This window comes from Carica papaya, chromosome 4 (genome assembly GCF_054855325.1).
Source record: "Carica papaya isolate Zhongbai chromosome 4, ASM5485532v1, whole genome shotgun sequence".
NCBI lineage: Eukaryota > Viridiplantae > Streptophyta > Magnoliopsida > Brassicales > Caricaceae > Carica > Carica papaya.
In genome coordinates, this window is record NC_142312.1 from 8,654,653 (window position 1) to 8,672,337 (window position 17,685).

The 17,685-nt window shown below is 33.2% G+C and overlaps 2 protein-coding genes across 5 annotated transcripts in view; one reads left to right on the forward strand and one right to left on the reverse strand.

Annotated features, from left to right (window-relative positions):
- Positions 1-942: 942 nt before the first annotated feature.
- AT-HSFB2B (winged-helix DNA-binding transcription factor family protein) lies at positions 943-3,229 on the forward strand. The gene is made up of 3 exons (XM_022039669.2): positions 943-1,217; positions 1,561-1,892; positions 2,018-3,229. Exons 2-3 carry the CDS (start codon positions 1,653-1,655, stop codon positions 2,708-2,710), a joined length of 933 nt encoding a protein of 310 aa, XP_021895361.1. The 5' UTR covers positions 943-1,217; positions 1,561-1,652; the 3' UTR covers positions 2,711-3,229.
- Positions 3,230-6,944: 3,715 nt separating this feature from the next.
- Positions 6,945-17,685, reverse strand: part of LOC110812759 (DNA topoisomerase 4 subunit B (DUF810)) — a 104,138-nt gene continuing 93,397 nt past the window's right edge. For 3 of the 4 annotated variants that reach the window (XM_088217735.1, XM_088217732.1, XM_088217734.1), the window contains 3 exons: positions 16,414-16,509; positions 16,141-16,324; positions 6,945-7,663 (listed from right to left, as the gene is read on the reverse strand). In XM_088217735.1, coding sequence (XP_088073861.1) covers positions 7,494-7,663; positions 16,141-16,324; positions 16,414-16,509 — 450 coding nt within the window. In that variant the 3' untranslated portion in view covers positions 6,945-7,493. The remainder of the gene's footprint in view (positions 7,664-16,140; positions 16,325-16,413; positions 16,510-17,685) is intronic. The other variant, XM_088217733.1, reaches the window with a different exon arrangement.

Genomic DNA, 17,685 nt, shown 5'->3' on the forward strand with positions numbered 1-17,685 from the left:
GAGAAAAATCTATATATACTTTTGTCGTCTTATCTTTCCTAAGAAAACTTCTGTATTTAAGTAATCTTTTCCAGCTTGTCTTGACAAACGTAGTCAACAACACTCTTATACTATGTTTTGAAATAGTTCAAAATCATAATTTTCTAAATGTGATTATGTGTCTTTAAATTTAGAAAATTATCAAGAATATTTGTTAGTTCTTTGGTGCCTAAGTAACTTATAACTATTTAAGTTTATTTACTTAAATATTAGATCATAATTATTTTGTTTTAATTACTAATGATATCTTCTTTATAAATGAATCTATTACCTTCGTAACAAAAAATATACTGAGATTATATTATATAATTTTTAGTCTTATATTTATTGTAAACTTTTTAAAAATATTAAAAATTATTATTTGAATATGATAATTTTAAAAAACTAAATATATATATATTTAATTAAAAGTATTATTTATTATTTAGCACGTCTTCAATCCAAATGAACATAATAATTTATACTAATTGGCAATGTATTATGCTAATGACCTCTAAATAAGGATATAAACAAGAGTATAACCGATTTTAATTAATTTTTTTTTATATAAATAAATATACTCACTATTTAAGTTAAGTAATGAGTAATATACCATTTACTAATTTATTGAACTTAAAATATTATTTTTTTTAATATATCTAAACTATTGCTTACATACTAAATATGTATATATATATATATATTTTATATTATGTTCTATTTATCTATTTAATTTTTTTTTATTATTATTATTAAAGAAAAAGGACAGAAGAAAGGTGAAGCTTCTAGAGAAGACCTCAATACAAGTGTAGCCATTACACCCTTACGCTCTTCCCGGGCCTTCACATCCTCTCTCTCTATCTAAATGAGCAATTCGTGTGGGTCCTACCAATTTTATAATATTTTATTTTCTATAATTTTCCCTGTTCTTCTCGAACCCACGATTGCCCTTTTCTCCACCTCCTGCTTATCGTATACTCCACCCAGAACCTTCTAGAAACAATAAAACCTAACTCTCCCCGCCTTTCTCCTGAGATCTCAACCCGCATCTTCCGATCATTTCTGCTCGTCGTCTCATCATCATCAACATCACTTTCTTCTTTCCATGAACTTCCTGTTTGGTCCTGGGGATAAACGAAGACAGAGTTCCTCCTTTTTTTTTCCCTTTGACAAGGGACGAAAAACTGAATCTCCATCAGGTACAATCATTCCTTCAATCGTCTTTCCCTTCCCCTTGTCTAGGTTCTCCTAACAAGAACTGATATCGAAAAGTTAATTGAAAGATTGATAACCGTTTAATTTGCTCCTATTTCATGCTGTTTCTGTTTTTCATTAATGATTCACACGTATCGAATTAATCTGTCGGTTCAAACCTGGAGCCTTTTACGTCTTTGTCCTCTTCAAGTTTCTTGTAGACCTTAATGTAAAAGACGCCTTTTGTTTTCTTAGTTTTCAAACAGGAAATTCATCGGCATTCATATTACTAGAGGTACCTTTATCGTTAAATAATAAGAATCTGATCTTCAACTTTCCATGAATCAGTTGTGGAATAAGAAAAAGGAAAACCATAAGGAAGAAGAAATCCGTCTCGAAACTTCCAGTAACTTAGGGTTCGGAACTTGCTGACCGAACCCATGCCGGGAGAACAAACTGCCGAATCACCGGCCGGCGAGTCGCAGAGATCGCTGCCGACTCCCTTTCTCACGAAGACCTACCAGCTGGTGGATGATCCGTCTGTCGATGAGCTGATTTCCTGGAACGAAGACGGATCTACGTTCATCGTGTGGCGCCCCGCTGAGTTCGCGCGGGATTTGCTTCCCAAGTATTTCAAGCACAACAATTTCTCTAGCTTTGTTCGTCAGCTCAATACTTACGTAAGCTATATGTTAATCCTCCACGGTTTAACTAATCTTTTGTTTTCCCTATTTTACCGCCTTCGTTAATCTTAATTTCTTTAGTTCGCTGTTTTATCACGTATTAATCAATTTATTTTCTCTAGGGATTTAGAAAGGTGGTGCCCGATCGGTGGGAATTTGCGAATGATTGCTTTCGAAGAGGAGAGAAAGCTCTGCTGCGCGACATACAGCGGCGGAAAATCTCGCAGCCTGCCGTGGCGCCGGCAACGTCGGTGACGGCGGCGGCGGCGACACCTACTGTTGCATATGCCGCGTCGCCGTCGAACTCCGGCGAAGAACAAGTGATATCAGCAAGTTCTTCTCCCGTGGCCGGAGCAGTTGTTGCCGGTGCGACTCTGCAGCGAACTACGAGCTGCTCCACGGCGCCGGAGCTGATTGAGGAAAACGAGAGGCTGAGGAAAGAAAACATGCAGCTGAGTGATGAGTTGACGCGGCTGAAGGGGTTGTGTAACAACATACTTGCGTTGATGACGAACTACGCTTCCAGCCAGATGGAGGGCAGCAGTCCGCAGGAGGGGCAGGCGTTGGAGCTGATGCCAGGAAGGCAGTCGGCGGAGCCGATGGAGATGGAGGATATCGCAGCGAAGCTAGATGAGGAGGTGACCCCTAGGCTATTCGGGGTTTCAATTGGGGTTAAGCGAGTGAGGAGAGAGGATGAGGAAGAGAGTCAAGGGGTGCAGGAGGAGGAAATAGAGCCGGGGTCAGAAGTGAAATGTGAGCCATTAGATGGTAGCTCTGATAATCACGAGACTTCATGGCTGGAACTTGGTAAGTGAAAAAACATTATTGTTGGGTATAGGTGGGAATTGACCCGAGGGCAAGGGGAATCCGGAAGGGAAGGGATGTCACGTGGGCGGGTGTAAGCGCGACACGTGTCTGTGGGCTTGAATGGTCTAGTAGCTTCCTGTACTTGAAATAGAAAGCCGTTGAATTGTGGGGTCTGGAATTTTTTAATTGATCCGAGGAGGGGAGGGGATGGATGGAATCTTTAAATTTGCTTCAAATGGAGCGGAAGGAAACGTTGTAAAAGTTGCGAAAAAAGGGTAATGGGTTGCTCTGCTAAGAAGAAAGGGACAGAGAAAACTTATTTGTTAATTAGTTCTGATTCAACGTGTAGTTGATGATTAGTGTACTCTAGAGATTAGTGATGCTTCAGGTTCTCTGTGTAATCTTTATTAGCTAATCATGGTATTGGTTTCTTTGGTTACTTGTAGATTTGAGCATTATTCTTTCCCAAGTGATGTAGGAAAATAAAGGGAGGTTTCCACTAACCTCTAATCCAATTATGTTTGTCATTCGTTTTTTCGGACTACTTAGGGCATTACGAGGTTACTAAAACTTCTTCGAGGGCAAAATTACACGTTTACAAGCTTTTTTTTTTTTTTTTTTTTTTTTTTTCCAACTTACTTTTAGTAATAATTTAATCATTGGATTACCATTTATTAAATTTATTATAATAAAAATAAAGAATTTGGATCAATTTTTCTTTTTTTTTTAAATGCCAAAATAGAAAAATTGTGTTAATGTCTCTAATTTTAGTGTGTGAATTTTATATAATTTTATACATCTTTTCCTTTTTTTTTTTTTTGTGTGTTTGGTGCGTGTTGATTAGTAACGGAAGAGATAATTCTTTTTTACTAGTAATTTTAAATGTATAGATTTTTTATATCAAAGTTTTATAAAACAGGAGAACCCATCAATTCTATTTAAATTTATTGATATTTTATAAAGTTTTTCAAATGCTTATAGTAGTTTTAGAGTTTCGAATCTCCCTTTTCTCATAACTTTTTTATTTTCCCTCCTCCTTAACTGCTCTCTTTTAGATTGTAAGATTATATTTCTAATTTACTAATAGAAAAGATCTGTTTATTAATTTGGTCGCTGTTAGGAGAATTGAATCCCTTAAATAGAATGCACATTATGTAACTATATATATATATATATATTTTAATTTCTTGATGAATAATTTTAGATATTAAAATAAATATCCTCTTAGATTTCACAGAGAACACATTAGACATACATTAAAATGTAATCAAAATTTGCAATTTTTTTGGAAAAATATTTGACATTTTGGATCGAATAGGATCTTAAAAGAGCTTTAGTATTTCATCAAGAATTTTAAAATTTAACATTATAGTTGGGTAAATCATTAAATTATTTTGAAAATGTATAGTAATTTGGCATTTATTTTAAATTTAATTAAATTATCTTATCATTTATTTATTTTTTTGAAACTATTCATCAGTTTTATTTGTTTCGATGAAGTTATCTAATCTGATTTATTTTTATAATAAAATAGATATTATTTGATGAGAACAAGAAATATTTCATAATTTTATTTTTAAACTCTTAGTCGGACTATAATTTGATCGTGCATGCCAATGGGGGTGGGGGGTAAAAATTAATATAAAATGTCACAGTTAATGTGTTACCAGGTAGGTACAATGCGACCATAATTATTAAGACTTTGAGAATTTCACTTAAATTTTATAAATAATTAATGAATTTATCTTAAATGTTGAATTAGAATTGTTTTTGCAATCATTTTACTATTTTATTTCTTTCACAATATGCTAAGTCTATTTTTGCATTACTAGTCAAATCCACTAATTTATATATATATTTTTTTCATTACAAATTTTGAAAAAAATATTTGCACTAAGAAAAGTTTAGGATATTTGAGTGATTGAAAAATTCCATTTTAAAAACCGTACGGCTTGTTAACTTTATTTTAAATTTGAAATTAGATACAAAGAGAAAAGATTTGAGTTTTAATTTATGGTTTATATGTTGGAGGATTTAATTATTATTTAGAAACAAATATATATTTTGAAATAATTAGAAACATATAAATATATATATAGATATATTCTTATAGTTTTATGATCAAATCTTAGGAAAATTTGTCTGAAATCGGACCGAAATCAAATTTGGACAAAAGTTTAAACTGAAGACTGAACCTTTTTCATTCGCTCTAATCTGGTTTGGACCACAAAATTTCTGGTCTGTGTTAAAAACTTGAAATTAGAAAGAAAAACAAAAGATAAAAGAGGAGAGGGAAGGTTTCTTCTCTCTCTCTTTTCTCCAGGCTCCAGCGTCATTTGGATGATTGGGAGGAGGAGGAGCGTTGCAGATTTTCTCGGCGCTGCGTGGAGGAAAAGGAAAGCTGGAAAAGCTTTTTGATGCTGCGGCTCTCTCTTTCTCTCTTTCGTCTGGAATTAGTGTTTATAATGTGTATAAATGTAGTATTATTGAGTTCGTACAGTATGTATACATATACGTGTGTGTGTATATATATATATATATTATGCTTTGTTAATCGGTCCAGACTTGGACCAAATCGGAACTGGGTCGGAGTGGATCAGTTATTTTAGTTAATCATATTCTGCTTTGTTAATGGAGCTAGACTGGGAGTGAAACGAACCAATTGTTTCGGTCTTGACTCCTTTAGATCAAGGGTTGGATGAGACTGATTTTTGGTCTGGACCGGAAATTGAATACCCAACTAGATCTTGTATGTCTACATAATTTTTCTTAATAAGTAGCCGTTGTAATATATTTAATTGGGGGTTTAAGGCATTACAGTGTAAGATTCTTATTTAAAATATGTGAGAGTGAAAAAATATCACCTAATACATACATCAACTGGTATATTTCTCATGCTTAGTCGATGTGAGATCACATATTCCACAACCTCTCCTGTTCTGGTAACACATCATCATCCATTAAGGTTAATAATAATGTTCTATCTCTTACCATGGTTTAGTACTGAGGATATCGTAAGATATTATTACACACACACACCATTTTCATGCATACTGCAAGTTTTACGTCGTAACAAAATCTAAGCCTAAACCCAAAGGATGACTATAAGAGAAACTGAAAAACGGTAAAACAAAAAATTAAATACCAATTTCAATATCTTTAAGTTGGAAGTTATGAGAAACATAAATATGATCATAAGCTGCCCCATAATCTATACTGAGTAAAAGTTATTAGTTTAAATAAACGTTGGATTAGTGATATTTGGATACAAAGTATTATAATTTCTTGGGACCATTTTACTCATTATACCTTCATAAAAAAAGATAAAATTCTCCATATTAAATCACATGTAGGTTAGTTTTAAATTTACTGACGTGAGCATCAAGTTGACACCTCGTTATCACTATTTTAAATAACAATATTAATAAATTAATTTTACTTCTCTAATTAAATTAATAAATTAATTGTAATTAATCTTCTTCTTCTTCTTCTTCTTCGCTGAATAAGATGCAGAAGATTTGCTGTAGCAAGCGATCGTAAAAAATATTCAGACCCAAGAAAAAAACTGTATCTTTAGTTACATATTCCTCCTTGATATTCATTAGCAAACAACATGAAACCACGTGCATGCATAACAACACGAGATTACAGTAAGAATTATCATGTATTTAAGTATAAATATTATTTCGCATTGAAACTAAAAAAAATCCCATAATCCTTAAGAACGGAGTCTTTCTTTTCATGAAATTAATGCAAATAGAAGAATTTTGTTTTGTATGTAAATATAATTCAAATATAGAAAAACAGAAAATGAAATGTAGATATAGAATTTTGTATCTTTTAAAATTTGGTGTTGATTAATTAAAATATTATTGTTGGAATAAAAAAATAAAAATTGTAACTCAAAATCAAATTATGGAATATTCAGTGAGAATCAACATGAATATAGAAGCAATGTGTGTGTCTATATATATATATATATATATATACATACATACATATATAATATGCAAAGATTTTAACCGGGAAGAAATCTGTCAAGCCAGATGGGGATAGAGAACAAAAAAAAAAAAAAAAAAAAAGCTTTCCTCGGTGGAGTTCTTGAACAAAAAGATACGAGATAGTTTGTCCTCGAACAATTCAGAAGTTGCCCTGCAATTTCCTTTAATATCTAGTGGTTCAGAAAATAATTCTTTAAAAGGTACAAACTTAAGAAATAGAAAATCATGGTAAAAGTCATAATTAAGAAATTAAAATAATAATTTATTGATAAACTGCAAAACCAATCTCAGCGCATGATGCCTCCATCTTCTTGACATAATATAATAATTTAAGATAGTAAAATGCAGTAATAATTTATTATAGATTTTTTCAGATTGCTAATTTGCTATCTCATATATATATATATATATAAACGAAAAGATTGTTACATCATATTGTCTTTGCTGCAAAATGTTATTAAATTAGTAGAATGGTGCCTTCAAGAAACCATGTACTTTCCCCTTTGGTTGCTGCATCCAATTTCCACGAACTATGCAATAATCAAACTCTAGGGTTGGCTGCCACCATATTTGAGCTTCTCGAAATCTGTCACGGACTGAGCAGAAAAGTAAATAGCAGTATGGATGTTTTTGGGGATAAATAAATTTATCACTGAAAAGCACAAATGATTACTCGAACTCTCTGAAGCTGATCATTTGCAATTTGTGATCAGAAAGGCTACAAAATTTGCATCCTATGATGATAAATCACTCTCTCTTTTCTCTATTATATTAATGTCTGAAAGCACTATTACCACACAGAGTTCCTCATTTCAAATGTTGCTTCTTGAAGTTTCTTTTTAAATGATTTGAAACTACTCTGGCTCTTCTTACTCCAACGAAATGAAGTGCTTCTTTTGAGGAGATCTGACATGAGAGTTGACTTCAAAGTAGAACCCGTGGATGGAGTGTCATCATACTCTGCAAGAATATGAAAACAAAGATCAAACTCCTGACCAGAAGAGCAAATCACTTCAAAAAAGCTCGATGAATAAAGTTGTCCGGAGACAGTTTCTGACAGCTATCACAAGGTAACTAAGTACATGTTAAGGAAAAAGGAAATCAAAGTCATGACTTTCCTATTTCATTGAACGTTGACAACCAAGCATTTTGTTTTAAAGATTTCCCCTAGAAACTTTCTAAACAAAATTTAACACGCTTCAACAAAGGAAAAAGGAAATGGAAAAACACAAGTTCTCTGTTTTATTGAAGATTCATACTTCTTAACGTGTCTCCCCCTTAAAACATCATTTTAAACAACTCATATAAGTGAGTTTCATATCTTTATCTATTATATAACCCAAGTGCCCCGAGCAACAAAAAACATGATAGAGCGACACAAGATTGAGTTAATTACATAAGGATATATTTTACTACTATACCATTTAACCTAATTTAAACTTAGTCACATGTGATGCACGCTTTTCAACACAAATTTTCCCTTCAGTCTCTACAGCCATGCTATTCAATAAAATGCACAAATATCATTCTTAACATGGTATCAAAACTTTAAATTTAAATAACCTAATTCTTTTATAAATCCTAATTAGTTTTTACCGTTGAAATAAAAAAAAGCCAAAGGGGGGCCAGCATTCATAGCCGGCCACCACAATATTGTCGCAGAACCATTACAAGTGTACTACAGGAGAAGGGTAAAAAAGGAATAGACATACAGCAGCAAAATGGAAAAGACATTCAAGGGTGGAAAAAGACTTTTCACCCTTGAATAGAAGATCCACGAGGGGTTTCTGTTCATCGGATGGGTTTCTGTTCGCCGGTTATTGCTACCGGTGTCGGCCATTGTAACCAGAAATTGTTTGCATCAGTTGCGCAATCATCATCTGTAGGTTAGAGCATCTAACAAACTGATGTGTCCGATCCTGATTACGCCTATAAATAGGCTGTGATTGAATGAAGAAATCATTGAAATATTGAAATCAAACCAATTAATTCTCCTCTTTGTCAATCTCTCTCTGTTCGCTCTCTATTTCTCTCTTTTCTCTCTCTTTTCTCTCTCTCTAAACTTATATCTCTCTACTTATTCGATCAAGTAAGAAGCATGAGCAAGAGTTCTAAACAAAGTGGTAGTAGAGCTAAGTTCCAATGGCTTCTTACACTAGATCCAAAGGAAAGGTGATATCCACCATCTTCTTATTGCTTCTAGTTACCAGCAAATCATCCATATAAAATGAGATGATTAATATATCCTTGTCTGATTTTAGCATGTAAAAGGTCGCTTCATGTGCCCTTCTTGAATCCTAATTATGTTTCTTAATTAATCCTTTTGTACCAGGCTCCTGGCGCCTGCTTCAATGCATCTTGTTAGAATATTATAGAAATTTATATACATAATAGGCTGATTATGTTTCCAAATGTATTAAACTAATTAAAAAAGAAATTAACAGAGTAATTTATATTAATTACCATATATGATTCTATTTACATGTATATATATCCCTACTTTCATTTTACTAAAATAGAAGAAATATTTAATATTTTTTCTTAAAATTTACATAGTATCAGAGGCAGGGTTAGAGTTTTTAAGGGTCAGATTAGATCAGATCACATAAAAGGTTGAACAATCCATTCTCGACACTGGAGGAAGTGAACCACCGTCCCCGAACTAGTTCAGATCGCGGCCGGTATGCTGGTGCACGCAAAAGAGGTGGAGGAAGCTGTTTCCCAGCAGTTCCAAGTCATCAAGCATCAGGTGAACTGGAGGAGATCAATTCGCGTGCAGGACAAGTTCGGCACGAGGTCAGAACATGAAGAAATGTTTGTCGGCCTGTTCTGAGCAAGAAACCAAAAGGCTGGAGCGGAGGAAGTCGTGGCGGAGCAGATCGCGCGACAACAAGTTTTCTTCAGTTTTTTGGTGTGATTTGAGGTATTTTTTGCGAGCCTCTTCTACATTTTGGTTGTCCAGTGGGGTCTGTTGTGATTTCTAGCCGAACAAAAGCATTTCGATGATTTCTGGCGGTGGTGTGTGAACTCCAGCGGCAGTGCGTGCGACGGCAGTCAATCTCCAGTGGTGGCAGTGTGCTTTTGTTAGTTTTCGTATGTGAAGAGGTACTTTGTTTCTCTTAGGATTTTTGCTATAATTGTAGTATTTTTTGTGTATTCCTAACTGCTGTGTTCAAGTATTTTGGGTGATATTTTTTTGATATTCTGAATTAAAATGGATGATAACAAATTCTCTGTAAGTAGTATAGTCCCAGTCATGTCAAAAATCACTGAACATAAATTAAATAACACAAATTATCTGAAGTGGAGCAAAATTATTAGGGTTTATCTATACTGTATTGATAAAGATAATCACTTGATTCAAGATCCTCCCACCGACGAAACTAGACAAGTATGACTAAGAAATGATGCACGATTGTTTTTGCGGATTAGAAACTCAATTGACAGTGAGGTAATTGGCTTAATTAATCACTATAAGTTTGTCAAAGAACTGATGGATTACTTAGAATTTCTGTACTCAGGAAAAGGCAATGTGTCCCGCATGTATGATGTTTGTAAAGCCTTCTATCGTGGTGAGAATGATGCCAAATCTCTCACAGCTTACTTTATGGAATTCAAAAAGACTTATAAGGAGTTTGATGTACTTTTGCTGTTTAGTACTAATATCAAGGTACAACAAATATAGAGAGAGCAGATGGCCATAATGAGTTTCTTGGTTGGTCTTCCACCTGAATTTGAGATTGTTAAATCTCAAATTTTATCCGGTTTCGAGATCACATCTCTTCAGGAAGTTTTCGATAGATGTTACCCACAGAAAATACTACACCTAATCAGCACCCTAATGTTCTTGTTGTCAGAGGGTGACGAAAAAATAATAGGGGAGGAAACAGAACAATGGATAGTCGGAACAATGATTCAAGAAATATTATTTGTTATTATTGTTATGAGTAGGGACATATAAAGCGACAATGTAAGAAATTACAGAATCAGAATTAGAGAACACAGACTGTTAATATTGCAACTGCTACTACAGCTAGCTTATCTTATGAGAAAACTATTATGGTTTTAGCCGATAAGTATGCAAGGTTCTTTCAATTTCAAGAATCTTTAAAAGAATACCCAACAACCACTACTTATGCTGAATCAAGTAAAAGATGTCTTATCTTCTCATCAAACAAATGAGTGATTGATTCTTGTGCTACAGATCACATGAAAGGTAACCCTAATATTTTATCTAGTTTTCGATCACACAGAGCATCCTCTCTTGTAGCTACACTATCTCTTGTAACTATTGATGATGGGTCAACCTATGATATTGAGGATTCTGGGATTATAAAACCAACTCCCTTCATTATCCTGACATTTGTTTTAAGTCTACCTAAACTTACTTTCAATTTGATTTTTGTAAGTAAACTTACCAAAGAATTTAATTGTTGTATATCATTCTTCCCTGATCATTATCTTTTTCAGGATTTTACTACAAAGCAAATTATTGGTAAATGACATGTATCAGAAGGTCTTTACATTCTTGATAGTTGGGTGTCTCGACCACTTGCCTACTCTAGTGAGATCTCTTTATTTAAAGCACATTGTTAGTTGGGACATCCATATCTCATTGCGTTAAATAAGTTGTGTTCTCAGTTTCATACTATATCTTTATTAGATTGTGAGTTATGTCAATTTACAAAACATCATCGTAACTCTCGAGCTGAGTCTGCTTTTAAAATAGTTCATTATGATATGGGGTTCATGTCTTGTTATGTTGAAAACATGATTTAAATATTTGTTTATTTTTTGGATGATTTTTCTTAAATAACTTGGATATATTTTATGAAAAGTCGTTCTGAAATGTTTACTCATTTTTGTAATTTTCATTCGAAAATCAAAACTCAATTTAATGTGTCTGTGTATGTCTTAAGAAGTGATAATACCAAAAAATATATGTTAAATTTATTTCAGAAGTATATGATTCAAAATGGGATTGCTGAAAGAAAGAACAAACATTTACTTGAGACTGCTCGAACTCTTTTATTCCAGACACAAGTTCCTAACCAATTTTGGGCAGATGCTGTATCCACTGCATGTTTCTTGATTAATTGTCTACCATCTACAGGACTTGAAGGTGATATTCCTTACAATATTCTTTTTCAAATAAATTATTATTTCCAGTACAGCCACGGGTATTTGGTACTATTTGTTATATTCGCGATGTGTGACCCAGTATTACTAAGTTGGATCCCAAAACCAATTCTGTTGATTTTGGAAGAAAAAATAATAATTTTATTTATCACATTTTTAGGTTATTACACATATGGTATTTATAAAATACCTATTCTACTAATAGAGAAATTCTTATTTTAGTAAATTTCTAATTATATTAAATTATTTAAATAAATAATAAAATAATTTAAATAATAAAATAAAAAAATATCATATTCGATACCCCCCTCAAGTTGGTGCAGGGATATCTTTCATGCCCAACTTATAGACCAAGTTGCAAACTAGAATCAGATATGTTAGGCAACAGTGGCTCGGCTCGGCCCAAAAACCGCTCGGGTTTAGCCCAAAAACGGCTAGGGTTCGGCTTAAAAACAGCTCGAAATTGGCTCAAAACTAGCTCAAAAATCAGCTTAAAATGGCTCAAACTCGGTTAAAAAATGGCTTGAACTCAACTTAAAAACAGCTCGAATTCGGCTCAAAATTCTTAAAAATGGCTTGAACTTGGCTCGGCTCAAGTCTCATCTTGACTAAGGCAAATTTGAGCAAAGTAGAGATTGCAGCCAAAAAAGCTTCCTGTCGAGCGACTCTACATGCAGAGAAAAAGAAGTTGGTTGCTCGGCACGTTGCGCGGCTTTGCGCGTGGAGAAAGGAGAACCAGATTGCACAGCTCTTTGTGCGGCTTTGCACGGCCGAAGAAGAAGTTGGGTTGATTGGTTTTTTTCACGCATCTCTGTGCGCAGCTGAAAAAGAATAGATTCAGGGTCAAGGTGTCCCTTCACGCGACTGAAGAAAAACTTACTTGAGACAAACATGGCTCTGCACGTGGCTGAAGAAGATGGATTCCGAGGTTCTCTCTTCGCGCGGTTCTGCGTGCAGTGGAGGCCGACTGCTCTCTTTCTTCCTTTGATTTGGCCTCTCTTCTTCTAATCTCCCTCTCTTGTGATCTGGATCTTTTTACTAAGCATATTTTGCTATTTAGGGTTTTGAAAAAAAAAACCCTAAAATAATTTTACTTTAACTTTGATATCATGTTGATTTTAGAAGAAAAAATAATAATTTTATTTCTCATATTTTTAGCTTGTTATACATAGGGTATTTATAAAATACCCATTCTACTAATAGGAAAAATTTATACTCTAGTAAACTTCTAATTACATTAAATTACCTAATTAAATAATAAATTAATTTAAATAATAAAATAGAAAAATATCCTATTCAACAGTGTCTTTTTGGTATACTCTCACTTGCAAAAGGGATATTAGTGTTACTCTTTAGACCTCAATAAATATTTTGTATCAGCCGATGTAATCTTTTGAGAGAATATGTCATTTTTCTCCTCACAGTCCAACTCTGCAAATCAGGTAAAGGATGATTAATGACTCATTTTTAGATTCCAAAACAATACCACTATGGAGCAACCAGGTAATGGTATTTTTTCTTGTGTGCTTTCTGAGCAAACTAATGATGGTGTAACTCCAACTCAAGAACCACCGCTAATTATTCGTGTTTATTTTAGAAGACAACAAACTAATGATACATGTCTTGCACCAATTTTTTCGTCATTTAATCCTACCACCCATGATCATGATCTTCCCATCAGTCTTCGTAAAGGTACACGTCAATGCACCCTTGCTCATTCTACTTATCCAATTGCTAATTTCATTTTATATGATCATTTATCTCCTTTGTCTATCTCTTTAATTACTTTTATAGATTCAATTTTTATACTAAAGACAGTTAATGAGGCTCTAAATCACTCTTGTTGGCATAATGTCATGTTAGAAGAGATAAATACTCTTGATGATAATCATACCTGGGATCTGGTGGATTTATCAAAAGGAAAGAAGGCTATAAGGTGCAAATAAGTGTTTGCAGTTAAAATGAATCCAGATGGCTTTGTAGCGAGACTTAAAGCACGGATGGTAGCAAACAAATATGCTTAAACTTATGAAGTGGACTATTCTGATACATTCTCTCCAGTAGCCAAACTTACTTCTGTTCGTTTATTCATATCTATTGCAGCATCCGGTAATTGGTCCTTACACCAGCTATACATTAAAAATGTATTTTTTCATGGTGATCTCTTAGAAAGTGTATATGAAACAACCACTTGGATTTGTTACTCAGGGGGAGTACGGAAAAATTTGTCATTTGAAAAAATCCCTATATGGTTTGAAATAGTCCCTGCGTGTGATTTGGCAAGTTTAGTGAGGTAGTCTATGAGTTCGGATTGAAGAAGAGCAAATGAGCAAATGAGATCATTCAATTTTTTACACACAATCAACAGCTGGAGTTATAATTCTTATTATTTATGTTGATGATATTGTAATTACAGGAGATTATAATGTAGGAATATCATTTCTCAAGTCATTCTTACGTATGAAGTTTAATACGAAAGATTTGAGACAAGTAAAATACTTTTTGGGGGTGGAAGTAACAAGAAGTAAGTAAAGAATTTTATTATCTTAAAGGAAATATGTACTTGATCTACTTGCAGAAACAGGAAAGCTGGGAGCTAAACCATGGAATACACCAATGGTACCAAATGTACATTTTACAAAAGATGATGGTGATCCCCTTGATGATCTAGAGAAATACAGACAACTAATTGGGAAATTGAATTACCTTACTACGACTCGTTCAGATATTGCATATCTTGTCAGTATTGTAAATCAATTTATGTATGCACCTACAGTTAAACATAGAGAAGTTGTGGAACATATTTTGTGTTATTTAAAAGGTGCCCTAGAATTTGGCATAGTCTTTAGAAATCATGGACACACTCATATTGAATGTTTTATAGATGTTGATTGGGTTGGATCTAAAATTGATAGGAGATCTACTATCGGATATTGTATTTTTGTTGGTAGGAATCTCATATCATAGAAAAGTAAGAAGCATGTATCTCGCTCAAACGCAGAGTCTGAATATAGAGTTGTGACCCAATCCACATGCGAAATCTTATGCACACATCATCTTTTAGATGAAGTGGGTTTGACGCCCACATCTCCTATAAAACTTTAGTGCGATAATAAAGCTGCCCTTCATATTGCCTTAAATCCCGTGCATCATAAGAGAACCAAACATATTGAGATTGATTGTCACTTCATCTGATAAAAAATTTAGGAAAACTGCATATTTACTGGTTATGTGAAAACAAGAGAATAACTTGATGATATATTCACAAAACTTCTTAATGGAGCACGGATTAAGAATCTTCGGAACAAGTTAAACATGATTAATATTTATGCTCCAGCTTGAGAAGAAGTATTAGAATATTATAGAAGATCTATATACATAATAGATTGATTTGTTTCCAAATGTATTAAACTAATTAGAAAATAAATTAATACGGTAATTTATATTGGTTACCATATATGATTTCATTTACATGTATATATATCTCTACCTTCATTTCAATAAAACATAAGAAATATTCAGTATTTTTCTCTAAAATTTACACATACAAAGACGTCTTTAGCAGATATACACTACTTTGATATCCTGTAGCTTCAAAACCAGGAAGTTGCTCAACAAAGACCTCCTCTTTCACATGGCCATTCAAGAATGTTGTTTAACATCTAGATGGAAGATTTTTCAACATTTTTGAGCTCCCAAGAAATGATGTACCTAACAATATGACACCTTACAATAGGAGCAAAGGTATTCGTGAATGGCCACATGCGCTTGCCATTCTACATTCTCTGTGTTAATGTTCCACATGCGCTTGTGATCTACAGTCTGCAGATTTTTCAACTAATGCTTGTTTGCACTTTTTCCTATTTCTCTTATTGGAAAATCCCTTATCCTTCTATTAGAAAATTAATCTTCCTAAAATTCTGGGATACTGGTTAGAGAATTATTTTATTTGATTTGCTTTACTTAGTTTTCTATTTTTTCTCTTTATAAAAGCTTTATATACATGTGTATACGCTCATTCCCAATACACAACAAATTCAATTCTTCTTGAAATTCCACACCTTTTTCTTTTTCTGGTAGCATGGAAGTTCATTTTGTCAAATTATTTCCCCCATTTTGAATCAAAACAGATGGACCAATCACATAAGCATGTTAGCGTAGTCTTTATTACATATTTGCGTGTAGTTATTCTAGATAACCAAATTGAACATGAAACTTCTTAAAAATTAACAACAGATAGACCAATAGAATTAGTAAGCAATGTACAATAAGTAATCACATTTAAATGAAAATATTACCTGAAGACAAGGGAAGCTCATATTGTTTTTTTAAGAACTTGGAGGCCTCTCTGTCTTTCTTATGGCAAAGAACTCGTACCAAAGTGTGAGCATCTTCCAAGGGCGTCTTACCCTCTTTATGCAAATCTAATCCCATTGAGAGGAGTTCACTTGCAGTCATCAGCATCTGAATAATTGTTTGAGCCTGCCAAGAAAATAAGATAAAGGAATTAATATCAAACTGCCAGCTATAAACAATTGTTTTCTAAAAATGCTTGACTAGAAATATTAAACCTCAAGAGAAAATAATGTGAGTATCTGTTCAGGAAATTTTGCTTCTTCCTCAACTAATGACCGTGGAAGACCTTCTCCATCAGCAATGAAAAACTCCTAGAAAGTAGTGTGGCAGACATCTATAAGTCATATAACACTTTCAACAAATTTCTTACTGTATAAACAGAATGTATATCCAGCGAATTATTTACAAGCAGGAGGAATTTTAGAAGAGAGAAACATATCAAAAAAATCATATCCATGGCATGATGCCATCTGATAATTGCCATCTTGTATTAGGTTGGCCACAGAGGGAAAGACCATACTCAACCATTTGCTTATACATAAAGAATCACTATTAACACTTCATTATGAGGTAATAACAAAACTTCACGGAGCAGCATGGATCATACTGAAAGAAAATTACATACTGCCATACAAACCTTCAATCAAAGAACCCAATATGCAAAGGAATCATTAACTTTCAAATAACTTTTGATTATGGAAGTTGCTAGGAAACGGAACCAATGTCATTATAACATGACATCCGAGGGTCCATACAGACTACGTAATGCGCTGAAAGTTATAACTGTGTAATGTCTGGTGAGTAATAATATCTGCTTAAGATTAGAGCAGATTTTTGTAAGATAAAACTATTGCAGCTAAGAAAAATAGTGTTGATAGATGATTTAGAAATAAAATGTTATAAGATATGCACATACAAATGTAATTAATGAAACGAGAGTACAAAAGAAAGAAATTCAAGGTTGTGTTCAGTTTGAGACAAACATTTTCCTTTTTCTATTCTTGTTTTTTGATAATGAAAAATTTGTAATCAAATTTTTTGTTTGTTAAATTTTTATTCATGATACTTAACTTATAATATTTAGACATATATAGGAAAAAATTAGAAAGAATTTTAAGAACAAATTAAATAAAAATTAGTATCATAAAAAGAAAAGACCTTCTAATTATGAAAGTTAACTTTAATTATTTTTTATAGGGAGATTTCCTTAAACATTCTAATTTGTATATGAATTAGACTTTTATAAGAAGTCAGATTCTTACGCTCCCCTTTAAGCTGGTTTGAAGATGTTGAGCAAACAAAACTTTGAACTCAATTTTTTGAAAGTCTTGTTAGGTAACGCCTTGGTGACAACATCTACGGTATGATGACAAGAATGAATGTGACACAAGAATAGTGCTCCTGACTCTAATTTTTTTTTAAGAAAGTATCTATCAATCTCCACATGCTTAGTTCGATCATGATAAGCTGAATTCTTTTTTATACTT